At 39.1% G+C, this 27,959-nt stretch overlaps 1 protein-coding gene across 1 annotated transcript in view; it reads right to left on the reverse strand.

Annotated features, from left to right (window-relative positions):
* Positions 1-27,959, reverse strand: part of LOC136877423 (uncharacterized) — a 105,441-nt gene that overhangs the window by 30,868 nt on the left and 46,614 nt on the right. Inside the window, exon 6 of the mRNA XM_067151445.2 lies at positions 7,061-7,213. Within this exon, the coding sequence (XP_067007546.2) occupies positions 7,061-7,213 (153 nt within the window). The remainder of the gene's footprint in view (positions 1-7,060; positions 7,214-27,959) is intronic.

Below are 27,959 nucleotides of genomic sequence, written 5' to 3' on the forward strand. Positions count from 1 at the left end.
AAGATGTTTAGCAGGACTTCCCGGTCAATGGAGTCGTACACTTTCTTAAAGTCCACAAAGACAAAGACATACTGCTTGGACCTTAGTGTACAATATCTGATGATCGTTTTGAGATTTTGGATCTGTTCGGCTGTTGAGCGACCTTTTCTGAACCCTCCTTGGTATTCACCTATTTGATGTTCGACTTGTGCTTCCAAACGCTCCAGGATGGCAAGTGATAGAATTTTGTAAGTCACGGGTAGCAAAGATATTCCTCTGTAGTTGATGTTTTCATGCTGCCTTTTTTGTGTAATGGATGGATCAAAGCTATTTTCCAATCTTCGGGTAGGGTCTCTTTGTTTCAAATTTTTTCTATTTGCTTTTGCAAGATATCAAGTGATTCCTCTGGGGCATATTACCATAGTTCTGCTACTACTGAGTCTTACGCCGGCGCTTTGTTATTTTTGAGACGGGCAATGTGGCACTTGATTTCATCTCTGTCGGGTGGTCTGGAATCTGGGTACCTGAGTAAGGGTTCCTTGGTCTCAATGGGGCTTTGCGGTTTAGAGCAGTTAAGTAAATTCTTGAAGTAGTCTGCCAGAATGCTGCAATTTTCTTCATTTGACGTGGCCAGTGTGCCATCCTTTCGCTCAAAGCATAGAGATGGTGATTTATAGCCAGTGAGTTTGCGTTTGAAGGCCCTATAGTACTCTCTGCTTTCATTCTTCCTAAAGTTTTGTTCTATCTTTTCAATGAGAGAATTTTCATATTTACGTTTCTCAGTTCTGAACACCCTAGCTGCTTGGGCACGTTGGGTTTTGTAGGTTTCCCAATCATTTTCTGATTTCGTAGAGTAGTACCGTTTCCATGCATTGAATCTTTCTTGGAGGACTGATTCGCAGGTACCATTCCACCAGGCATGCTTTTTGCTTCTCTTGATTTCTGCAATGTCTTTGGCGGCCTCAACAAGGAGACTTTTGGCATTGTTAAAGTCACAGTCATTTGGTCTAGCCTTCTCCTGGAACTCCTCGACCCTTTGCCGAAGTATATCATTGTCGAAGCGTGTGATCTGTTTGGTTGTCTTCCTTGTGTTTGCGGGAATTGGTTTGAATTTGATAAGAGACATGTAGTGATCTGAGGCCACATTGATGCCTTTCTTTACCTTGACATTCATAATCTCAGGGCTGTTTCTCCTGGAGATTGCAACATGATCAATTTGGAACTCTCCGAGAGTTTGGACGGGAGAACGCCAAGTCATTTGCTTTCTGGGTAGATAGCGAAAGTGGGTCGACATGACCTGCAGGTTGTGATTTTCGCAAATGGACACCAGTCTTGCCATTGGGATTGGTTCTTTTGTGAGCAGGGTAATTTCCTATAACTTTCTTGTACTTCTGTTCACGACCTAGTTGGGCATTGAAGTCACCCAAAAGAAGCTTGACGTGCTGTTTGGGGATTTCGTTTAATTTTTCATCCAGTAGGTCCCAGAAATTATCAACTTCGTCTGGATCAGACTTGTTCTTATCGTTTGTAGGAGCATGTGCGTTAACTAGGGCATAGGTTTTGTTCGCGCATTTAATTGTGAGTATAGACAATCTGTCATTCACAGGTTCAAAATTTGCAACCGATTTAAGGATCTTGGTTCTAACAGCAAACGCGGTTCCAAGCATCACAGCTCCATTGAGGATTCCTCTTTGCACTCTGCTCTTGAAAAATCGGTGGCCTTCGGATTCAAAAATCTCTTCATCTGGATACCTTGTTTCCTGTAGGGCCATTATGGATATCTGATTTTCGTGAAGAGCTTTGGTGAGGGTTTTCAGCTTGCCAGTTTGTGTAAGTGAATTTATGTTGAAAGTTGCTAGCAAGGTTTTAGATTTTGGCCTGAGTTTTTGACTCTTCGGGGAACACCGAGACGCTCCGACTCTTCTCTTGCACGATGTCGAGTCTCCCCCAGAATCCGAATGAGACTCGTGCGCCGTGGCATTCACAACGAGGGATTTATCCGAAGATTTACCCCCTGGGGTATGTTTCTTGAAATGTTGGGCCATCATGCTTTTTAACTTGACTTTGCTTTGGACAGGTACCCATCCTTTTACAACTAGGGTTGTTAGCCCTAGAGGTTGCTCAAGATGTTTTCTGGCTTCTGGTCATTTACCAGTCTTCGCCGTAACCCTGGCAAGGGACCAGTTCTTTTTTCATGGTGGTATTTTATTTCCCTACTACCCTCTGACTCTGCTGGCGGCAGAGCCAGCGAGCTTCCCCAATTCCAATGGGATGCACCCGATGGAGGTAACTGGTAAATCCCCACACAGGTATTATTATTATTATTATTATTATTATTATTGCCTAAGTGATGGCAAGACGTGTGAATATCTGTATGTGTTATATTTGAAGATTTCATTCATCATAATGACCATATTTGACTAGAAAGCAAGTACGTTCAATGTTATAGTATTCATACTTCTGATTTATATTTTTGATTATTACTTTGGTTAGCTTCCTGATAAAATAGATAAAGATAAGTGCTTGATTAAGTTGAGTTGATTTATAGGTTGTACGGTTGGTCTAAAGAACGTACGACATAATAGACAAGACTCGTAATCGTGATTATGTAAGTCACGGCTAGTTAGAATCCATTGCTGGCATGATGCCGGATACTGAGATTCAGTGGAGTTTTTCCCGCATGTATAGGAAAAGGTTTGGTAACGGTGACAACGGAGTTGAATATGATGATGCTGAAATAGGGAAACAAACGAACTGTATGGCCATAACAGAAACGGAAGTAGATAGGGAGGGTAATGACATAATGGATCTGACAGTTGATACCAGTCAGCAGTTAATGGAATTTTAGTGTAAGGAAGAAGAGCAGCTTGAGGTTGCTGGGGCTTTGCTGAAAAGTCTCCTGACTATTCAAGAAAAGAATCTGAAGTTGGAAATTCAGCATGGTTTGAAGAAATTGGAATAAGCTCTTGATACCACAGCATCATACAGATTATGGAAGAGAACTATGGAGATGCAGCATAAGAATTTGACTATTACAGAGAATACTGAATTGCCCATGGCATCATTAGTGGCAAATAAAAATGCTAATGAGGAGTGATGGATGCAGGCTATGGAGGAGGAGGTTGAAGAAATTTTCTCTCAGCAGGATGGATTTGATTCAAGAGCAGCAGAGGTTACTGAAAGTACAAAAATGTACGAGAAGCGAAATTATGAAGTACCTATTAAGAAGTCGTGCAGAAGCAATACTTATTAAACCTAGGAATGGCAAGACCTACTCGGATGTTTTGAAAGATATTCGTAGTAATGTAAAGCCAGAAGATAGTGGGATGGGCATTCGATCAATCTGGAAAACTGCAGCTGGAGCAATTCTTCTTTAATTCAATAAAACCACGCAAAAACGTAATAGGGAAAATTTTAATAAATCTCTTAGAGATGTTCTTGGAGAGGACAGTGACGTGAAGGCTTCAGCTTCTTGTACTACACTAGAAATCCATGATATGGATTGTGTTACCATAGTTATAGAAGTAGAAGCTGTAAGGCGAGATCTTGGGAGTGCTAATGTAGAATTGAAAGTCTCAATATCAAACCAATTAGCAGGGGGCAGAAACTTGCTATTGTAGATAGAGCAGATAGAGATGATCAGAAAATCTTGGACATAGGCAGTATTAAAATAGGATGGCTATACTGTAGAATGCGGAGAAGAACTGTAGTGTCCTGTTGTTTTCAAAGTTTATCATATGGACATTGTGCGCGAAATTGTAAAAGGTGCAGACAGAAGTAAGCTTTACTTTAAGTGTGGAGAAGCTGAGCACAAGGCAGTGGACTGTAAAGTAAATCCATGATGCATACTTTGTGCAGACAAGGAAGTTGAAGAAGCGAAAACATTTTCCTAGCTCGGGCAAGTGTATTGTGTTTCGTGAAGCTCTTGAAAAGATCACAACCAGCGGTAAATGATGAAGATCATTTAGACAAATGTGCACAGGAGTCAAACTGCCAATAACCTATTGACACAGATGACCTATGAGTTTGGAGCAGACATTCTTCAACAGTATCAGGATAAAGATTACTTAGGATCATTTGCAGACAATTTGGGGACAGCTGCCATTTGGATACCAGATCTTTGAAAATGTCCAGTTATAGATCAAGGGTATGGAGATGGATTCATTTAAGGTCATCTTTGTGAGCTGTTACTTTACCCCAAATGAGACCGTATTTGACTTCCAGATGAAATTAGGTAGACTTGAGGATGCTTTTTAAGGGATAGACAATAACTTAGCTGTTGCTGATGATTTCAATGCCCAGGCGGTGGAAAGGGGCATGCCTCAACCAGACTCCAGAGGGCGGCGTATAATGGAGATAGCTGCCAGATTGAGTTTAATGGTAATGAACATTGGGAATGTGCCAACCTTTCGACGACCAGGCTGCTGTGGAATTATACCTGATGTGACTTTTGCTGCAGATGACATTGCATCCAGAATTACCGCATGGCAAGTGGTTGGAAATTATACTGGAAATGACCATCAATACATTGTTTTGCGTGTGTGTGTCAAGAAACCCAGCAATCAAGGATAACTTCGTGCAAGTCAGTCAGGTGGAACACAACCCATTTGGATTGTGTATTGTGTTTCGTGAAGCTCTTGAAAAGGTCAAAATCAGCGGTAAATGATGATCATTTAGGCAAATGTGCACAGGAGTCAAACAGGAGTTTGCGGAATTGAACACACAGTATTGTGAATAAATGCCATGGTCACAAAGGAAACATAGCAGCTAAGAAATGTGTTGAATTCACTATGGGGCTAATTCAGCAGGCATGTGATGTGCCCATGACTAGGCATAAACAGCGATAGAATAAGCGTCCAGCATATTGGTGGACTGAAGAAATTACTGAGCTGAAAAGACAGTGTCTCGGACTTAGACGAAGGGCACAAAGAGCACAAGACAGTCAAGATCACCCAGTTCTAGCGGAATACAAGTCTATAAAGAAAGAACTTCGAAATGCAATTATTAAAAGGAATAAAGCTAATAAGTGGTGGGAATTATTGAAGGGAGTGGATGACGACCCATGAGGATCAGCTTATAAGATAGTCATGAAGAAATTAGGAACACTCTTGAGTCCAATCATGGAATCACAAACCATCAAGGACATAGTGGGTAAATTATTTCCTGATAATTCAGAGAGGATTGATGATGATGGAGGAAAGGATCCAGAAAATGTGTCCCTCTTTACATCCGAAGAACTGATGACAGCTAATAACTCTCTTAGAAACAAGAAGACTCCTGGACCAGATGGTATTCCAACTGAAGTACTCAAGGTGATAGCTGAATTCTGCCCACTTCTGCTGCTAAGAATGTACAATGACTGCTTGAAAGTGGGCGCTTTCTGTAATCGCCAGAAAATAGCCCGATTGCTTTTGATCAGTAAAGGTAAAACTGGGGGTTATAGACCTCTATGTATGTTGGATACTGCGGGAAAAGGACTAGGGAAGTTTTAACTCAGAATACTTTCTGCACTTAGCTGGGGATATATCTGATCGTGAACATTTTGCAACATTTTGATGCGGTCAAGGAAGAAATGAACATAGCAGAAAGAGCACAATCGGGCAATCATTATTCTAGAAAAGTGACGCTTCTTGTGACCCTAATGTAAAAAATGCGTTCAATTCGGTAAGATGGAGTGATATGTTCGAACCACTCCAAGAAACTTTTAAGTTGCCACAGTATCTTGTGTACATACTGAGAGACTATTTGAATCAGTTCATAAACAAAAGTCTTCAGTCCAGTTTAGCTAACTGTTGGGAAATTAAGAAAAATTGTCTGGACATGTAGAATTATAAAAATTGTTACCATTAAATGGGAATCAACATCTATATCATTTGATGGCCAAGCAGGCATCAATTTTTTCTGATGAGACAAAGTCTCTTAGTGCATTGGCACTGCCGGTGGCTCCAGTTAGCCAACGCAGTGGCCTCCACGGTATGCACTAGCTAGCGTATTGGTAGGTGTGCTAGGTACCAACTGATGAGCCCACCCTAGCACACGAGGGCGAAACGCTGGCAACCAAGAATGAGTTAGCAGGAAAATTTATAATGTCCAATAACGGACCATTTATATTGGGACTATTACAAGACGATACAAACTGTCTGATTTGCTGGGATCTAGTCATATACATAAAGAGAGGAACACTGAAAGGAACGCACAATACAATAAACACAATGACAAGGTGTGGGCAGGGAAAAACAGAAAGGAAACAGAACAGACAAGGACAATCTACACATCTTCACATGCTGCTCTCTTCAAATAGATTGGCTCTCCCATCACCAAGTCCAGTTCTTCTATTTAATTTCTTCTCAGCCCCCACCCTCCAACAAGCTCATTTCTGCTTCCCAGCTTCATCAGGAGAGTGGGCTTCAACACTCATTGAGGAACCATCTTGACAGATCTTCAGTCTTTAGGTAGGAAGTATAGGATAAGAAAGCCAGATAAAACCCAGGGAAAGGGAAAAGGCAAAGATGAACATGGGTGGTAAATAGAAAAGAAATAAAAGAAAATACTAAAGGCCTAAGGTGGATATGCTAGTTAAGTCACAGTGGTTCATACAGGATAGTGTTCCACCATCTTATACATGGATATGGCTTTAAAATTGGCTGCAGAGGATGCAGAAAGAAGGCTTACTTATCACCCCATGTAAATCGCTTTCCTTTTGCTTTCTAGGGTTACATATGTCGTACATATACCAGGTGAAGGTCCAGTCTGAACGTGGATCAAGGAAAAGTGCCATGCTATGTTGTATCAAGTTGTAAATGACAAGTTCCTTCAAAACTTGCTTAGAAACTCAACAAAATCATATTTAACACATTCTGTGATTTTGCCCATGATGCAGAACTTCTGACATCCTACAGATCTAAACAATGGGAATGGGCATAAATAGAAAACAAAAGCAGGGAATATTCTAAGTAAAACTAGTATGACCATTTTTAACAACTCTCTAGAAATATAGTCTTTTAAGAACCTAACAATATGTTACCACTTTGCTCAAATTACAAGAAGGAAAAATTCAATTCAAATATTTTTATAAACTTACCTTCATACATTCTAATTGCAAATGGCATAACAATTTGTGAAACATCATTTCTAATGATGGCTACAATAGTATAAGTGGATGGCTCACGAAAATAGTGCACCAGTTTCATAAAACATTTCTCTGAACTTAATTCTGATGCACAAGTTTCATCACCTGTAAAGAAAATAGACATATTTATTAAAACTACACAGAATTTCTTAAACAAAAGTTTCACCAAAATGTCACTAATTCAGATCACAGAATGAGGACAAGAAACTCTGTAAAAGAAGTACCTATTTTCCCCTTGTAGATGAGAACAGTAGGATATATCCACAGTATTTCCTGACCAATGTAAAAGGTAACAACTCCCTTCTAGGCCCCAGGAGCTCTCAAACTGGGAGTGCAGGAGTGACGAACACAGTGCCCCTAACCGAGTCTGACAGTGCTTCCATTTTTTTGTGCCAGGGCACTCCTCACTTTCATCTTCTCTTTCTGACTTGCGTAGGTCAACTCTTATTTTCTTCCAACCTCAATGGTATTAGATTTTTGAGGCCCAGGGGATATTTCGCAAAGCTTTCTAGCCGATAATGATTATGATTAGAGTGTTAGGGGGCCTTTCCTGAGATCATCTTTAAAAATTAAATGAAGTAAGCAATGCAGTATGCCTTCAACGCCTCTTCAGTTAAACTAATCACCCATACAAGTAGCAATGCAAAAATTCTCCGTTACTCACCTCACAGCGCTAGCAGGTTGATCCTCTTCCAGCACACTTCGTGGCTTAAACCTGTTGTATCTTCTAACAAATCTGCTTTTTACTGAGGTATTTAGCATGTTCCGTCTCTTTGCTGCCCATTTTATCAAGAACAACTAGAACTGTAACTTCACAAATAAGCTTGCTCAAGAGTGTGTTATGACAGCTGTCAGATACGGTGCACTTTAGTAAAGGTAATTCGTACAAAATACAAAAAGGCTGAGTGCAACAGTGGTCTAACCCTCCCCAATGTCGAAACAGAGTTAATTGAGCCATCTGTTTTTATTGGCCTTGAACTACATAGCAGAATCAATATATAGGTACTGAATAAAATCTTTTATGTGTGTTGGTAGCTATGTTATTTTTTGCCCACGAAATAAAGCAATGAATATTTAGTGCAACCCCTGGTAAATGGAGCACGGGTGAAGTTTAAGCAAGCGGAGATTTTATCAGTCGAATACTGTGTAGGAGGATACGGACTGGGGGGTGATTGGGGATTTAAATGGGACTATGGAGTGGGTATGTGGAAAACTGGGAGTGAAATTTGTAGATCCTAATGGGTGGGTAGGAGATAGGGATATCTGCGCTCAGATGTGAACCACCCGGCATTGGCTATTATCGTGTCGACATGTCACTTTGGTTTATTCTGAACAAAGTATTAATGTAATGGCGTCTTGCCACTTCACTTAATACAAGTTTAATAGTACCGTGTGTGCACGAGAGATGGCGGACATATCAGTGTTCGTCGCCGAAGGTCAAACTTCCTGCCATCTGAGAATCTTTTATCTCCTTGACTGTTTTGGTGGTTGTTATTTTGGGGACTGTAAAAAAAATGGCTTCCCTGCACACTGGAGCAGTGCTTTTGACTTATAAGAACATTTTTAAATGTTTTAAGTGCATCTGTAACTACCTTTCATTTTCCTGTTTGAGTCGTTGATAGCTCCAGGTATTAGTAAGTTATCTTATATTTAATACTAGCTTTTTCCTTATTTTTGATATGCAATGTTTACTCCATTGTATGACTGTGTGCGTGTGAGGGTTTTTTTTTTTGCTAGGGGCTTTACGTCGCACCGACAGATAGGTCTTATGGCGACGATGGGATAGGAAAGGCCTAGGAGCTGGAAGGAAGCGGCCGTGGCCTTAATTAAGGTACAGCCCCAGCATTTGCCTGGTGTGAAAATGGGAAACCACGGAAAACCATCTTCAGGGCTGCCGATAGTGGGATTCGAACCTACTATCTCCCGGATGCAAGCTCACAGCCGCGCGCCTCTACGCGCACGGCCAACTCGCCCGGTCGTGTGAGGTTTAGTACTTGGTTGATATACCTTTTGATTATGAGATGGTCCAGCGTGTAATCTATATTTGTGACAGACTTCTCGCTTGCCTTAACCATCAGAATGTGATTGCTGTTCGTGTCATCATGAGAATTCTCTTGCCTTGTACGAATCGCAGTCGTGATAAGAATTCTTTGGTGCGTTGTATTGCACGGTCTTGTTACCGTATTCTTTGTGTGCACCATACGCACGTTCCTGTGTCCATCTGCGTAACCCTTGGGTGACGTTGGGGTCACGATAATTACGAAATTATCGTTACTGTTGGATCTGCGTACCCCGTCTAATATTTGCATATCAGTACTGAAATGTTATGGCGGTGTGGATGAGTGCTCAGGTGTGTTGGAGGACATGTGCCATATCGATTGCCCGTTTCGTTTATTCATTCCCATTTTATCTGTGTTTTGATGCCAGTTTGAGGCTTGTAGTTTCCTGCCCGTGTTGGCCTCATACTATATTATTCATTTTTATTGTCAACATGTTTAATTTCTTTGGTCCCTACGTTGTTCGCACAGTTTTGACCTCAGTCATTTATTTGGTTCTGTCTTGCTGAACGAGCTCCCTTACCCCTTTTTAACTTCCTGGAGCTCTTGGATCAAATATTACTTTTGCTTGTTCCTTGGTGCGTCAACGGATAACGACGGGGATGGGATTGTTGAAAAATAAGATGTATGCGGGTGGATGAAATTGTTTGTTCTTGAGGAATGACATATCTGCAGGAAAGTGTGACCTTCGGTGATCTGTTCTATAATTACAAAGAAATTGTCCTTGATGAACTTAATAATGTTCTAACCCTCAGCGCAATTGGATTAAGTTAAAAATACAATTTTAAAATATGTTGGAATGTTCGCTGGAGAACGGTTGTGGGTGCTACCCAAAGATCGATGATTGAGTTACGTATGTATTTGCCACAATTTCTATTCTTGTTTCAATTGAATTCAGTCCTTTTTAATTTGATTTTCTTTGATTGAACAAACCTTGTTGTTGGGACATTTGCATTTCATTCGAGTAGCATTTGGACTCTTATTAGTACTACATTAGGAGCCCGATTTCCAGCTCAGGGTCTTAGTCCTTCAGCTTTTCCCAGTCACGGTTCATGTTTTGTGCTCACGTATTATATTCCACCAATTTTTTTTTTGTTACCGGGGATTTACATGAGGGTGGGGTGCGGTTCAGATGGCCTTCACATAAACCGCAGTGGTACGTATAAATTACGAAATTTGTTTGGAAGGGTAATAGGGAGGTACATTCAGGAAAACAGGGTGGTCTAGGGAGCACTGATAAGGGTACAGAGACCTGGAAGTCAAGTAGGGATGACATAAAGATGTTTGTGTTGAACTGTAGAAGTATTGTAAAGAAAGGAATAGAATTAAGTAATTTAATACATATATACTTAACAGATATTGTAACAGGAGTTGAATCATGGCTGAGAAATGATATAATGGATGCAGAAATTTTCTCACGCAACTGGAGTGTGTATCATAGAGATAGGATAGGGATGGTGGGAGGGGGAGTATTCATTCTAGTGAAAGAAGAATTTGTAAGCTGCGAAAAAGCTAAAGATGACAAATATGAAATCCTAGGTGTAAGGCTCATTTCTAAAGATAATGGACATCTTGATATCTTTGGAGTGTACAGACCAGGAAAGGGTAGCGCTGACATGGATTCAGAATTATTTGATATGATAATCAGCTATGTGGGAAACGACATGGAAAGGAATGAGACTGTAGTGGGAGATCTGAATTTACCAAATGTCAATTGAGAAGGAAATGCGAACGACAGGAAGCATGACCAACAAATGTCAGAAGCTGTTTTTGTCGTAGTTAAAATGAATGTGATAGAAAGGAAGGTCTTAAAAGTAGGAGTATTAAACAGCACCATAAGGCTGATAAAGCTGACATGAGGCAGTTTTTAGAAAGTAACTATGATCGGTGGAATGGGATGGGATTAAAGAAATTGTTGAGGAATGTGAAACAGGTTTGTACCTTTAAGGGGGGATGTCAATGAGAATGGTTGAAAATTTCGAATTTTTGAAAATGGTGTTTTTTGAATATTTGGGATGTTGTTTTCATCTCGTGAAAGTTTCATGGTAATATCTTTTCTAGAAATGGGTGTAAAAATTAATGTTTACGTGGGTGCGCGAATGTGTCGCACCAAGTTTCAACCTACTCTGTTGCTTTTGGATTCAGAAATCCTTTTAAAGCTAATATACAATTCTTTTGTGAATATCTATGGCTTAAATTGCTCCTATTTCTCTATCTCTGTGTTTGTAGTTCCTTCTTTTGCCACCAGAATGCAGCGGAGAGCAGTAACCTGCATGGAGACCGAGTCTTTCATTTTGGTTGTTTGTTGATTGGATTGCGGGAGTGTTATCTTTAGAGACGTTAGTGAAAAATTGGTAATGTAATATGGGGAGAGAAAGTAATGTTTATAAGAAGACGAAGTTTTGTGGAAATCGTTGTGCCAAGGCAGCAAATGCAGTACCAACAACAACATCAGAACATAACCTATCTTCACCCCCATCATCATCAAAAATTGACTCAGTACTTTCTGTGCCCCAAGGATGACAGGTGTAAGTACAATATTGATAGAGCCACTTACAAAAGTAAACATTCACTCCCTGAGGCAGTTTTATGAATGAAATAAAGCCAACATTCAGAGTTCTGGCTGACCCAAAATTGCTAAAAAAGTGCATTCATGGGAAGACACACAATAATAATGGAAGTTTTAACAACCTAGCGTGGGGTCAGTGTCCAAAAACTACATTCTGTGGACTGAAAGTGTTATCTATTGCTGTTTATGATGCTGTGTTGTGGTTTAATGAGGGAAATAAAGGTAGAATTAAAGTTCAAAGGCAGGAAGGTATGGAACCAGGCGTACAGACTACCCGGATATTGAATGAAATAGATCAGAAGAGGATTGTGAAAGCTGAAGCCAGTCTACTAAAATTACAGCAGACTACAAGACAGCACAGAAGATCAAAGAAGGAAAGGCAAGAGGATGATGAAGAACTCAGTTCTTATGGAGGACATCAACTCTCTGGCTTTAAAAAATGGTTATTTTCATACTGAATGCAAATACAAATTTTTTAACCTTAATTTCTCACAATCACATTTTTCAAACTATTTTGTACCTTTTCTCAGCAGCTATTGGAGCCAGAGTAATGTAATTTTCATTACTTGCTTATAGCAACACAACATTGCTTAGGAACTAGAATAAAGAGACTACAGTTATTAGAAACTAAATTATGGGGTTATTATGAACTGAAAATGGGGTTGAAAAAATTTGGAAATTCAAAATTGAATTTCTACACAATCATTTCACTCCAATACAAAATTCTAGTTCCCAAACCTAACATATGTTTGTACATTATGCACAACAAATTTCATAGTGATATGTCCATTGGTCTTGGGAAAAAGGTACACTTTTTTTTACAATGGATTTTCTAAAAAAGATAACTTTTTGACCACACTGTATAATATTTCTAACGTAATAAAGCATTTAGACTCACTAATACCATTTTATTACATGTGCAAAATATGAAAATCCTATCTTGAAAAGCAAGCCTACAGTGATTTTTTTAAACAAACACTGAATTATCGTTGGCATCCCCCCTTAAAGGTGGTAAGGAATGGTAAAGACCCACCTTATTACAATAGAAAAATAAAGAGACTAAGAAGGAGGTGTAGACTGGAAAGGAATAGTTAGAAATGGCTGTGGAAGTAAGGAGAAATTGTGCAAACTTACTAGGAAATTGAATCTAGTAGAGAAGGCAGCTAAGGATAACATGATGGCAAGCATAATTGGCAGTCATACAAATTTTAGTGAAAAACGGAAGGGTATGAATAGATAATTTAAGGCAGAAACAAATTCCAAGAAGGACATTCCAGGAATAATTAATGAACAAGGGTAGTGCGTATGTGAGGATCTTCAAAAGGCAGAAGTATTCAGTCAGCAGTATGTTAAGATAGTTGATTACAAGGATAATGTCCAGATGGAGGAGGTGACTAATGTTAAAAAGATAACAATGACATTTACAATAAGATACAGAAGTTGAAAACTAAAAAAGCAGCTGGAATTGATAAGATTTCTGGGGATATACTAAAGACAATGTATTGGATATAGTACCATATCTGAAGTACTTTTTTGATTATTGTTTAGTTGAAGGAGTTATACCAAATGAGTGGAGAGTTGCTATAGTAGCCCCTGTGTATAAAGGAAAGGGTGATAGACATAAAGCTGAAAATTACAAGCCAGTAAGTTTGACATGCATTGCATGTACGATTTGGGTAGGCATTCTTTCTGATTATATTAGACATGTTTGCAAAATTAATAACCGGTTCGATAGAAGGCAGATCGGTTTTAGGAAAGTTTATTCCACTGAAGCTCAACTTATAGGATTCCAGCAAGATATAGCAGATATCTTGGATTTAGGAGGTCAAATGGACTGTATCGCGATTGACCTGTCTAAAGCATTTGATAGGATGGATCGTGGGAGAATACTGGCAAAAATGAGTAAAAGTGGACTAGACAAAAGAGTGACTGAATGTGTTGCTATATTTCTAGAAAAAAGATCTCAAAATTAGAGTAGGCGAATCTTTATCTGACCCTGTAATAATTAAGAGGGGAATTCCTCAAGGCAGTATTTATTGGACCTTTATGTTTTCTTATATATATAAATGATATGAGTAAAGAAGTGGAATCAGAGGCAAGGACTTTTGCAGATGATTATTTTCTGTATAGAGTAATAAATAAGTTACAAGACTGTGAGCAACTGCAACATGACCTCAACAATGTTGTGAGATGGCAATGGTATGGTGATAAATGGGGTTAAAAGTCAGGTTGTGAGTTTCACAAATGGGAAAAGTCCTCTCAGTTTTAATTACTGCGTTGATGGGGTGAAAGTTCCTTTTGGGGATCATTGTAAGTATCTAGGTGTTAATATAAGGAAAGAGCTTCATTGGGGTAATCGTATAAATGGGATTTTAAATAAAGGGTACAGATCTCTGCACATGGTTATGAGGGTGATTAGGGGTTGTAGTAAGGATGTAAAGGAGAGGGCATGAAAGTCTGTGGTCAGACCTCAACTAGAGTATGGTGCCAGTGTATGGGACCCTCACCAGGATTACTTGATTCAAGAACTGGAAAGAATCCAAAGAAAAGCAGCTCGATTTGTTCTGGGTGATTTCCGACAAAAGAGTAGCGTTACAAGAATGTTGCAAAGTTTTGGCTGGGAAGAACTGGGAGAAAGAAGACAAGCTGCTGGACTAAGTGGTATGTTACATGTAATAAACTTCATGGTAGTCCGTATTGAAAATTGTATATTATCTTAAAACAATTAATTTCATTAAAATGGTCAACCCATTCAATACAATACATTCATAAGAATGTTTGTAACTTATACATGACACTCAAATTGGGACATGTTGAACAAAGGGAAGTTGAAAAAAAAAATGAATGTTAATGAACATGAGAATGTAATATTTTTTTTTAGATCAGTACATTAAATGAGACCGTAATTTAAACGACATTTCAGATGCTAAGAATACCAGTTACAAAGCTTTACCTAAATTACTGCAGTTAATAAATATAACGGGTAACATGTTTAGGAACATCTTTAAATTTCCCCCCCCCCCTCAAGTACTCCTACAAATTCCAATATCATAACTTCCCCGCAGTCATCCCCTACTAACACGCCCCCACGGACCAATCAGATACGTAACACTCTGCCCATCCCTCCTTCCCCTACTCTCTCTCCACTTAAGACGTCACAGTGGTACAACACGCGAAGTGCGAGAGCAGCAGCTAACAGTCGAGCTGGCGACACGTGTGATACGATCTTGCCACACAAAACACAAGGAGGTAAGCGAAAAGCCCTATAACTTAGCTCTTCATGCGACCAACAACACACATTTTTCTCAAAGACATCTTTTTCAATTTTGTTACAGACATTCCAACTTTATTTCCTCAGTGGACATCACTCTTCCGTCTTAAAAGGCTGTTTTTCAAGAGTCTCCCAATTAACCATACATCAGGACTGTGCCAGATAACATGCTTCACTTTGGAATTATTGTTGATCTATCTTTAGTATCTCATATTATCCAAACCATTACAGCATATAAATTAGGTCACCAGTTAACTATAGATCATTTTTAAATAAGCATGAACCGAGTACTTGGCTACAGTTTAACTCACAGTTGTCTCGATTTCACAATGTGTTTAACGTGCCTTTCGTACAGAAGAGTTGAAGCTAGAAAACATAGGACTATGATTTTAGAAACATCAAGAGGTTTTGTCTAATATCCTTTGAATACGATCGATAGACGTTATCAGACAAAAAACATTTTAATTAACATCCAGATGACTTTTATCTTAAACCTCTTTATCCTGTGACTGTATATAGTGTCTTAATGTGGTGTTTATTTTGTATCAAGTGTTAATGTATCATTATATGTTAAACATTGATTTATAAGATGGAGGGTACCTAACCACATGATCATTTTAATGGGTGCCAACACCAGATATTTTAATTAATTAATTTTAAAGACTGCTTCAAGAACTCACCTGCCAGTAATAAGACGTACACATTGTATTTTTAACTCATACTATTTTAGCTATTAACATGGTTCAACTTGAGAATATCGGGATATAGATATTTGATTTTGAGGATGAAAATTAGGCTGAAGATGACCACAACTAGGGCGAAACATGTCCCAATTTGAGTGTCATGTAAGCCTATAAGTTATAAACATTCTTATGAATGTACTGTATTGAAAAGGTTGACCATTTTAATGAACCTAACTGTTTTAAGAACATAAGTGGTATGTTCCAAGCTGTCAGCAGAGAGATGGCATGGGATGACATTAGTGGACGAATAAGTTTGAGTGGCGTCATTAAAAGTAGGAAAGATCACAATATATGAAGATAAAGTTGGAATTCAAGAGGACAAATTGGGGCAAATATTCATTTATAGGAAGGGGAGTTAGGGATTGGAATAACTTACCAAGGGAGATGTTCAATAAATTTTCAATTTCTTTGAAACCATTTAAGAAAAGGCTATGAAAACAACAGATAGGGAATCTGCCACTTGGGCGACTGCTCTAAATGCAGATCAGTATTGATTTGATTCTGAGGAGAAAATACGTAGAGAGAAACACACATTTTATCTTGCTACCAGTAAGCTCCCTGTAAACCACAAAACTCCAGGGCCAGTCAAAGCCAGTAAACTGAAAGATATCAAAGAGCTGCTAAAATATGTACCACCCATTCATCATGCTTTCCTTCAATGGTCTCACTTCTGATGCTGATCAGGAAGGACATGATCATGATGGCTTTGATATACATGATTACATATAAGTAATCTTTTTTTCTTTTTTTGAAACCTATTTCTCATATATACTGACGTGAGCATTAAGATAATAGCTTTGATACACCTGGTTATATTTCATCACAATTTTTTTTAATAATCCCATTTCCAAAATTTCCTCTTACATGTTTTGCTATTTTGATGTACCTAGCATTGTTAATAAAAGTACATTTCTGAAAGGTTCAAGTATTTTTAATGTTTATGTTCTGAAGTAGAAAATGTTTATCTGACATACAGTGTTAGAGTTCCGTGCAACAGCGATCTAACCCATACCATGATGCGTCAAGTATCAAGGTTTAATTAATTTTAGCCTTTTTATTTCATCTTAAGACAGTTTAATGTATACAGAGTACCAAGGTTTAGACTAAGTACTGATGGAAATTAAAAGGACATAACAGTAAAATATGAAAAATTTGCTTATGTCAACTCTGCAGTACAATATATTAACTTAGTCTTAAAAAGGGATAGACCACTGTTGCACTCAGCCTTTCAATTTCAGTCAATGTTTCCCATATCACACAGTGCTTTACTGAGTTTTCTGACCATCAAGGTGATTTCTTACTGTAATTTACAAGCTGCTCTAAAATTAGTTAATATTTTGTGTTTGTAAGATCACATTCATTATTAAGAATACTTTTCAAAGATGCATGATCCTTATCATATTGCTGCATTTGTCTCTTCTGGTATTCTAATTCCACTTCTAGTGCATTTTCATATTGGTGTGTCACAGCTTTAATTGAAGAGAAGACGTGCTTTCCTGCTCACATAAATTTACTTTCATCATTTTCCATCTGAACTTCGACAGACTTGCTAACATTATCTCTCAGTTCAATCATTTGCCCTTCACTTGATGTCTGACAAGATTTTAGTTCTGTATCAGCAGTAAAAACATCACTTTCAGCTGCAATATCAACTGGTTCATCACCTCTCTTACTTTTCTTTTCACAGTTCTAGTCATATTTAGTTATTTTTCTTCACTCAGGACTTTGTTCAGGAACTCTGTGGGTGCGATAATCTTCGAATATTCATTGTTTTTCAACTTCTTAATTTTCAGTTCAGGATGAAAGTCAGATTCAATAAAATGCCTTCCGCATACACGAGAAGTTCTTGGTTTTAAATTAGGCACACAATTATTTCTAGAAATTACATTAAGCCATTTCTCCCTGAGGTTTGGATCACATGGGAATTCATGGAATGAAATCCCTTTAGTTTTCCTGCTCTTACTTTTGCAGTATGGAATGCAAAAATATACCATTTCGGTTGTCGATCACTTACGACAATTAAATATTATGGTCAATTGATAAACACTGCAAGCACAAGCAGACTAAGTCAAGTTAAAGAAACCTTTAATGAATACAACTTGCTACAGGTACAATTTAGCATAATGAATTCAAACAACTTAACAAAACACACCGATTCAGCTTCTAATACGTACCGAAATGAACTAAATCTAGCGCAAACACTTCCAGAAAGACCAATATATGTTTTACAATATCCAAACATCTGTAACATCAAGAGCAATCAATGCCGATTGACAAGGACAAGCTGCTGCATGAGGCAACCTACTAGCGAACCTTGTGGAGAATGTCAGTTAGGGAGTGATCGCTGGACAACATGGGGAAGCAGGCTGGTGGGAAGGCGGAGAGCACAGCAGACAGCAATGGTCCGATAAAGAGCTAAAATTTGAAATGATCTGCATTTTCAAGGAAAATCTTAAAACTATTTATAATCTTGTATTACTTCTTTTTGGAAATAAGGTTAAGATGAGGTTATGTTTTCTCTCCTCAACACTAGTAACTATGTTACTGCCTTAGACTGTTTTTTCTCAGCATCCTTTAATCTACATCCACTAAGAGAAGCTATCCTATAAAACTATTTCCAAGATTTTATTACATTTCCTGAGCTGTGTGTATTAGCAGTCTCTGTAATGCTTTTGCAGCTTAATTGTAGCTTTAAAAGGAACATACACACTTTAGGGGTATCAAGATCATTTAATTTCTTATAAATAACAAATTGTTGTGTTCCTGTCATTGGCAGGTTAGTTTTTGTAATTGCAGCAATAATGAAATCTTGCAGAGGTGAGTAGCAGCAGAAGAGACAGAGCACAACTTCAATTTTTTTTTTAAATTTTAAAAAAATTGAAAAATCGGCAAATGTAATGTTACTGTTGGTAAGTTCTAGGTACTTAGGACATTGCAAGCCATTACATTTCATTTAGAGCATTCGAGGCCTAGGCTTTAAAATAATACTCAGACTCACTCTCTCTCTCTCTCTCTCTCTCTCTCTCTCTCTCTCTCTCTCTCTCATCTTTCCCTCATTTTTTTTAATGATCTCTCCTTCACGTCTTTCTTCTGTTTCAACAGTTATCATTTTCTTCCTGATCAATATGGGCTAATGACTATGTGGGTTTACAGGTAATAAAAATAACCATTACAATCCCCAGTTTGTTATGAAAGTGACTTAACAATGGACTTTATAATAACGATCCAAATTCATGAATACCTCCATCACTATAGGTTTTGTACAGTAAAAACACATGAAACATTAAAGATCAGAAATTATATTTCACACAAGTTTTATTATTTATTATAGCCTAGTGTACAATCTAGCTATCTATGAACTTTAAAACAGAGTTCTGAGAAATACTATTTAGTTGTTTTCTTGTGATGATGTAATAAAAAATAATACAAATAGACAAAAACTGAACTGAACCTACTTTCGACTGTTGAATACTTAATCTAAGATTTTTAAAAAAAAAACATGTATGAGGGTAAAATTTGAAGTAGTTGCACAAAGTTATAATTTTAATCATACAGATAGACAACTTTTCCTGAAGTACAAGGTGACAGATATCCCATAACTAAGTCAACCCTTCATTTAAAGTTTTGGTATTTCCAACACTCGCCTTCAGAATAAAATGCCTTTTCTGGCTATATTATTTACTGTCTCCAAACATGAGTGACTTTCCTGCATGTAAATTATAAATGAAAATATTTTTTCACAGCTTTTCTGCTGTAATTCAGAACTCTTGACTACAGTATGAGGCAGGGTTAGTTTCTGATAATACTTATGGAAGATTCTAGTTTCTTCATATCACGGCATTATAGAGCCCAGGTTTCACACTCATAAAGCAGGGTGGAGATGGCAACTGCTCGATACTCATTTTTGTATATACTGTATACTTAGATCTTTACAAAGAAATATCTGATGTTGAAGACATCCAAAAGCTATACGAACAGCACGTATTCTGTTCTCCATGTCCTTCTCTATTGAGCAATTACTAGAGAGAAATAGCGTATGGCTTTTAGTGCCAGGAGTGTCCGAGGACAACGTCGGCTCGCCAGATGCAGGTCTTTTTTATTTGATGCCCGTAGGTGACCTGCGAATCGTGGTAAGGACGAAATGACGAAGACATATACACCCAGCCCCCGTGCCAGGGAAATTAACCAATTATGGTTTAAATTCCCAGGACCCCTGTGACCAAAGGCCAGCATGCTAACCATTTAGCCATGGAGTTTGACTACTAGAGAGAATACTTCGTAGATAGAGGAAATGATCTACTTGTTCTAGAGGCATACTGGAGGTCGAAATACTGACATCTGGAAAGGCAGTTCCATGAGCTGGCCATGCGAGTATTGTTTTAGGAATTGTAACGTGTTGGCGGGGTACTTAAATGATTAATTGAGTACAGCACCTGGTAGCAACCTATTTCTAAGATTTATTAACTAAGCACTACAACTACAGATTTACGCACATACAGACGATAGCCGAGCCACAAGTTACACACGTACACGGTCACACACTTACAGGCGGTTCGCGCTCTCTCTCTTAGTTTCTCTTATGTTCCATCTACACACACACATACACATACAGAGTCATCGATTATTTACAGTACACTCTCAGCCACTCGGTCACACTCGTTAGCGCTGTCGCGGTCCACAGCCTACACGTCAGCCTTGCAGGTCGGGATAGTATCCGCTGTTCACTGTCCGTCGAACTCCGCAGTCTTCACACGTTGGAACCCAGTGTTCGCTTATCGCTACTCCAGAACACTCCAGGTTCTCCTCCAGCAGCCAGCCTCAAGGGGGAGAGAGAGAGAGAGAGAGAGAGACACACACACACACACACACACACACACACACACACACACACACACACACACACACACACGCACGCGACACCAGGAAAACAGGAACGAGTCCTCGGCTCCGACAGACAGATACTCGATCAGGCTGACATCCCAGCCCAGGCTACCACTCACTCTCACACTCTGAACAATTCTCACGGACTAGCTCTCGCTGACTAACTCTGTAGGCAACTAACTGCTCTTTTATACCTGCGCCAGCCCTTCTGGAATAGTCCGGATGTTCGATGGATCGAAGGACCTCGCAAAATAGAAGACTCCAGATTAGTCTTCCAGTCGTTTCCGTAGTTCGCTGCGGCGCGACCGCAGATAGAAGTGAGAAGGGCCGCCCAGTGCTTGAGTGTTGCTCGCGGATTGGCGCGCTCGAGCGTAAGGTGGGTGGGGCGAAGGGTGACGGCCCCGGCGCGTAGCGAGTTAGCATGGCGGACTCGACAACCATTACAGAATGTTCATGGTTAGGCATAATTATTTGTATGCCCTAGTGAAACAGTTAACCGACATTTATAGCTCATCAGGTCTATGAGCTGGAGAAGCATTGTCATATGCATATTGCAATACAATTACATGGGTGAGTAGAAAGTTTTTCTGATCGAAAAGATCACTTCTATCAACAGAAGCTCAGATATATTATGAACATCAAATGGGATGACTACATTCCAAACACAACAGTTCTAGAGAGGGCAAAGATGAACAGTATAGAGGCCACCATCATCAGTCACCAACTCAGATGGATTGGACATGTCCAGGGCATGAAAGATGATAGACTTTCTCGAAAAACTCTGTATAGTGAAATCGATGCATGCAGGAGACTCCAGGGTGCCCTTCTGAAGTGCTATAAAGATCAGATTAAGAAGACCTTCAGGAGCAATGACATTGATCCAAGTACTTGGTATATCATTGCAAAAGACCGACTCAATGGCGCACAATTGCTGTTGTACAATTTAAGCGAGAAGATCGTAGATAGGAAGTAGAAAACATCACAGGCGTAAACAACGCTAGGCTCAACCAAAACTTCCATCCTCTATAAGGTGCAAAGAATGTGGTCGTATGTTTCATGACAGGATTGGTCTCCTTAGCCATGAAAGGCATCTGCATCCCTGAATTCAAGTACTGGAAGAATCATAGGAGAAATAAGAATACTCTGATACGAATATCAGCTGACGATGACAAATTCACGTATGTACTCTCTATGATCGTAATAAGAGTCAGGAAAATATTAAAAATGTAACTGAATTCAGTGAATACCCTCTTAACTGGCCTGCTCGGGACTGGGCCCTTGGCTAGATAACAAAATGGCAGGTTAAATCAACAATATCAAAATAGAAGGTCTATCCAGACAATTTACAGTATTATAATTTCACTGAAGGTATTTTATGCATACATATAGGAAACAGATGGAGAGCAGCAACTTACCAAGTAAGAACAAACAGAGTACACACAAAAGAAAGGTATGGTTCCAAAACTTTTGCCTGCAGCCTTCACCAGTGGAGGATAGCACAAGAATGGTAGCAGCCAACTGTTGACAAGAGGATGCTGCTGTGAGGTAAAAGGAAGGGGGAGATATGCAAGACAAGAGAATGGAAAATAGGAGCGGGGATCTTATGTTAAGGCCGGGGTGCTTCCCTACACGTGAGCACCAACTGACATCCAACTTTGGAATCTTTAAAAGCAAGAGGGTGGGAAATTCGGGTATAAATGTTTAAGGACTTTTAGGTCTGTTCCTTTTTTCCATTCTCTTATCTTGCCTATCTCTTCCCTCCCTTTACCTCACAACAGCATCTTTTAGTCAACCATGGCCACAGCAATTCTTATTATATCCTCCAATGCCTTCGTTTTGTGTTCACTCTAAATCACTGGTAAGTCACTGCACTTCATCTATTTCATATACATAGTAATCAGATTTGCTTTACATCGGCACGTTGTGTTTTTACTATGGACGAGCATGCCCTCGTTTGCCACATACATATAGAGCTGAACAGCAAGAAGGTAAATCGTACAACAGTAACAATTCTAAGAAGTTCAATACTTATCAAATTATAAAAAGTGGTGTTAAAACTGCCTGCCTTTATTCTCCACGCATTTTTAGCACCTTGTTGGGAAATTATTCATCACTTGCTGTAGTTCACTTTGAGGAATCCACTAAATTGCCTGATGAATTTCATGTTCTAGTTCTTGGATGGCAGGTTCTTCTTGCACACAGCATTTTTTAATTCACCCTAGAGATACTAATTGCAGGCGGGTAAATCGAGGGACCGAGAGGGCCACAAATCCCTATTTTAATTCTCTTTTATGAAAACACTTTGTGCATTTCTCTCACAGAATTACAGGGTCTTTCATAAAGAATGAACCGATTTCGAAGGCTTACTGCGCCATACTCAAGCCACGCAGCGGAACGAGTAGTATATCATTACAAAGGACGTGGCCTCACATTTCTATCAGTAGTCAGTAGAGTGCTCTGTGCCTTCCTCCCCTCCCCGCCCCTCCCCTGACACCATTCAACCTGCATAGCAGTCAGCTCACTTAATTGCTGCGCGAGTCTAATAATGGCAACACCTCAGCACAAAGCGTTCTGTGTTGTTGCATTCGCACGGACTGGGTCTGTGGTCACGGTGCAACGTGAGTTTCGTAGGAGATTTAACGACGACGCATACAGGCCCTCTCCCAAGAACATCCGACGGTGGCTCCAACAGTTCCAGGAAACAGGACGTTTGTGTAAAGGAAAAAGCCCTGGTCGCCCACGAACTGCACGGTCAGAATAAAATGTGAGGAGCACTGAAGAGTTTACTCGGAGCCCCCGGAAATCCATATCTCAACGTCGCCGTCAGCTTCAGGTGAGCAGTACCAGTATTTGTCGTATCCTGAAAAGATACCTACACATGAAAATTTACAACAGACTTCAGCTGGTTCAGGCACTGAGACATGTTGACAAGGGAAAACGGATGGAATTCTGTGCTGCGATGCTGAATATGGAAAATGATGATGAAAACACCTTTAAGTGCCTCAATTTTAGTGACAAAGCAACCTTCCATATCAATGGCTGTACCAATCGTCACAACGTTCGGATTTGGGGAACCGAACACCCACATGCTACAATTGAGCACGAATGGAATTCTCCCAAGGTAAATGTTTTCTGTGCGTTCAGTAATGTCAGAGTTTTATGGCCCTTTCTTCTTCAACACCAAAACTGTCACAGGACAAAGCTATCTCGCAATGTTACAGACCTGGCTCTTTCCTTTGCTGCAAACACACTCATGCGACTTCATTTTCCAACAAGATGGAGCCCCACCCCATTGGAGCTTACCACTGCAAGCATTTCTGAATGAAACAGTGCCTCAACAGTGGATTGGTCAACACACTGCTATGGATCGTGCTCTACTTGCATGGCCTCCCAGATCCCCAGACCTCACTCCTTGCGACTTCTTCCTGCATATATATCAAGTAAAGTAAATGCTAAATCTTGTTATTTCCACCTTCTCAATACATATCAATCATGCAATGTTTACAATAACATTCCAATAATATAAGGTACTAGTTTTGGTCCTATAAGGACCATCATCAGCCTAGCCAAGACAAATGTAAACTATATTTCTAAAACAGAGTGATTCGGTGAGATGAAAGATGAAATGACCTGAGATGATATACATAAAATGGTAATATATCAACAGTTGAATGTGGCAAAATTATATAAACAGTGACGATGATATCTTTAAAATTACATTAGAAGTCAACCATTATCTCGAAACAGAATAAAACAGCTCTGGTTGACGAAGTTGCACATTTAAAATTGTGTATGTCAGATTATAAACAAAGTCCAGTTTCTATTAGGTTCTAGAAGGTGTGAATCAACATTAGCGCAGAGGGAATTGTTGTTCAAAAAGTCCACAGTACCTTATAATATTGGAATGTTATTGTAAACATTGCATGATTGATATGTATTGAGAAGGTGGAAATAACAAGATTTAGCATTTACTCTACGTGTAATCTTAACTCAATACGGAACCAACTATGAAGTTTATAACCTTAAATATGTGGATATGTCGAGGACAAAGTTTATGTTCCGCCACTACCCACTACACCGGATGACCTTCAAGAGCGGAAAACACGTGTGATCAACTCAGTTGACCGTGATATGCTGCAACGCATTTGGGAGGAATTGCCTTATCGCCTTGATGTGGTAAGTGCTGCTGGTGGTGGTCATATTGAACACTTGTAGGACTAAACTTTAACATCAGACAAACACATGTGTCTGAGGTTTAATCTTGTACTACTGACAGTTGGGAAAATATAGCTTGATGAAACTGGTTCATTCTTTATGAAAGGCCCTGTATTAGCTGCGTAAGCAGTGTCAGAGTCCTGTTGATAAAATGCAAAAACATGCTCTCTCTTGGTTAATTCTCTGAAAAAAGGTGTGTTATTTACCGAAGTAACAGAATCAGCTGTATTCTGAAAAGAAAAATTGGTCCTACGTTTCTTCAACCACTGATGGCACCCCATACATACAATTTTGCATCATGGAGGGGCACTTAATGTACTAAGTCAAGTTTAACAGAACTCCAGTAATGACTGTTTTGCATACACACACAACCATACACACAACCATGGAGATGGAACCAACACTCATCTGAGAAGAATAAATGTGGATCTATTCGTCTAATGTACATATTTTCCAGACCTCCCACTCACAAAATATGCATGTAAGTACAGGGTCACCTGGTTGAAGAGCATGTGCCATAGTTATTTTATATGGCATTAAGTGTAATAATTTATTAACCTTTTGTACAGACCCACCTGAAATTCCCACTTGTACAATATGACAAAGTAACTTTTTGGGAGAATCTTCCTAACTATGACCAGTATCACCTAATTTTTCTTTGGTGAGAATCCTACACTGCTTTTTCGGTTTCTTAGGCTGGATACTGTAACTGTTCGCTCTCCTAAGCTTCACACTTGAGGAGATGAAAGTTAATACCTGGGGACACATGGCTTGCCCGCAAATGCCACGCAAATAGAATCAATTATCATTCCATGGTTTCCCATTTCTCTATGTAATGTTTGGGCGCCAGCGTTACAGTTTTAAACAAAATTGTAAAGCAAAATTTATATTTACTAGCATAGAGACTTATACTTAAATCACAGGAGTAAGATTTTAAATAATTAACCATTAAGTATCGCTTGAGAAAGAAAATGAACGCAATATTAAATTTATTATACAAAAATTAGATGAATCTGAAAAGTTCCTTAAAGCTTGGAGGGATTTAAAATTTACGTTACTGAAAATTAACTGTCGCTTGCTTTGTCTAATTGAGGCTCACCAATTGCAGCTTCCGTTGAGGTCATCTGGATTCCGTGGTTACTCGTTCCCCTCTTCTCGTTGTAGAATTGGCTCCATGGACATCCTTCCTTCCTTCCTTCTGTGATATGGTTTGGGCTATCTGGACTAGCACTCCCTAAGTGCCTAGTCTTTAAATTAGACATTGGCCCTGTACTTATGAAAATTGATCACCGTTGATCGTAGGAGGAGAAAATTCAGAGATATGAATTTTTCCATGTTAGCAGAACATCTCAATCCAACTTAGCTATTCTACTGATACAATACAGACTCGTACCAAATTTCGTGGACTTGAACTACACGTAGTTCTTCGTCTAGAATACTTACTGAATATATCACAAGCCGTAAGCTTGTTTCATCTCACCCTGATCCAACAGCATCACAGCAGCTAAGTACTGTGTCGAAGCGACAACTCACTGTACGAAAATAACCATGTCTCGAAGCGACCACTCACTGTCTCAAAAATCAATAAAGTACTTATGGTTCTGGTAGTGCGAGTCCAGGCTTGCTCCGCGCTAGATAATATATCCCCGGGCTCTCCCCACTCTTGGTACCAGCTCAATACCAAATCTCAATACAACAAAGCATCTGATTCGTAGATCGCATTATCATCTCCCTCTCTTCATTCTTCACCAAGTAACCAGTAGGTGTGGCGATGATGTAGATGCCCGGCTTGTTAGCCTCGCGCGCGGGTCGCTGTATACTACCTTTGCTCACGAGTTAAACCCGTGAGTCATCCAACTTCCCCGCTTCAAGAATAACTTTTCCGTGTACACAAATATGAGATGTAATGACACCAACTCTGTCTCAACATTGACCATATTTACAGCACATAATGAATTCCTATCCTTCATAATATATTACTTTAAATAATAAATGATGTTCTAATATATACAATATGATTCCAAAAGCCTTATTTACAAATGATTGAAGTTAAATTAATATCTCATTATGAATAATTTCCGATGGCAGATAATCTTGATATTGAGTGATATCGCGTAAAAGGATTGTACACTAATTTAATATGGCTGGAGAAGCCTGGACGGTTACAATACTTCCAGATTCCTTAAGTTTATTATAATGATTATGGACTGTTTTATGACTTGGAATGTCTACACTAGGGAATCTTGAAACTGTCTGAACTTCATGAGCTAAGGTAACACACATGAATCTCACATAAAGACATGAGAATAATGATGATGATCATCATCATCATCCATCTCCCTTGACCTCTTCCTGTTAGATTGAAATGTTTATGACATCTGTCCATCTTCCTCTACTATCCAACCACCATTGTTTCTCCTTAACTGTGTTCCTATCCAGGTTTCTTCACATTAGGCCTATATCATTGACTGTGATTATTGTGTTTTGAACATTTACTGAATTGCTACGTTATGATACAATGTTAATTTTTTGCCTGTATTCAATGTGCTAATTGTTTTAAGATCTTCGCAAATTGGCTGATGATGACACTTAAAATGTGTTGAAACCGGTCCCATTAAACAGGTTGTAACTACTTTTTACCATCTTATTACGGAGTATTGAAAGGTGGATCCTAACCTATAATATTGTACATCTTATTAGGCCTATATTATTCTTGATTGTTTTCAACTGCCTTAGTCTGAGTGTCCCTCTTGGCCTTCCTCCTATCTGGGTCTCCATCAACCGCTTCAGCATCCTTCTCTATTCCATCCCCTTAATCCCCTTAATATGTTTGAACCATCCAAGTTTCTCTCTCTCTCTCCATTCTGGCATAAACCTTTTCCACTGACTTCCTTCCTGACATCCTCATTTCTTACTCTGTCCTTTCTTGTCTTCCCTATCATACTGTAAAATTTAATTTCATTGGCTTGGATTTTATACTCCCTGTCTTTTTGTGAGTGTCCAGATCTCAGCTGCATATGCCAGTAGTAATCACCTCTTTACACTTCATTGATACTTCTAGTGTTGATCTTCCATTTCAAAAGCTCTTCATGTAACTGTCCTTCCACCTCTTCTC

This window comes from Anabrus simplex, chromosome 7 (assembly GCF_040414725.1).
Source record: "Anabrus simplex isolate iqAnaSimp1 chromosome 7, ASM4041472v1, whole genome shotgun sequence".
Lineage (NCBI taxonomy): Eukaryota > Metazoa > Arthropoda > Insecta > Orthoptera > Tettigoniidae > Anabrus > Anabrus simplex.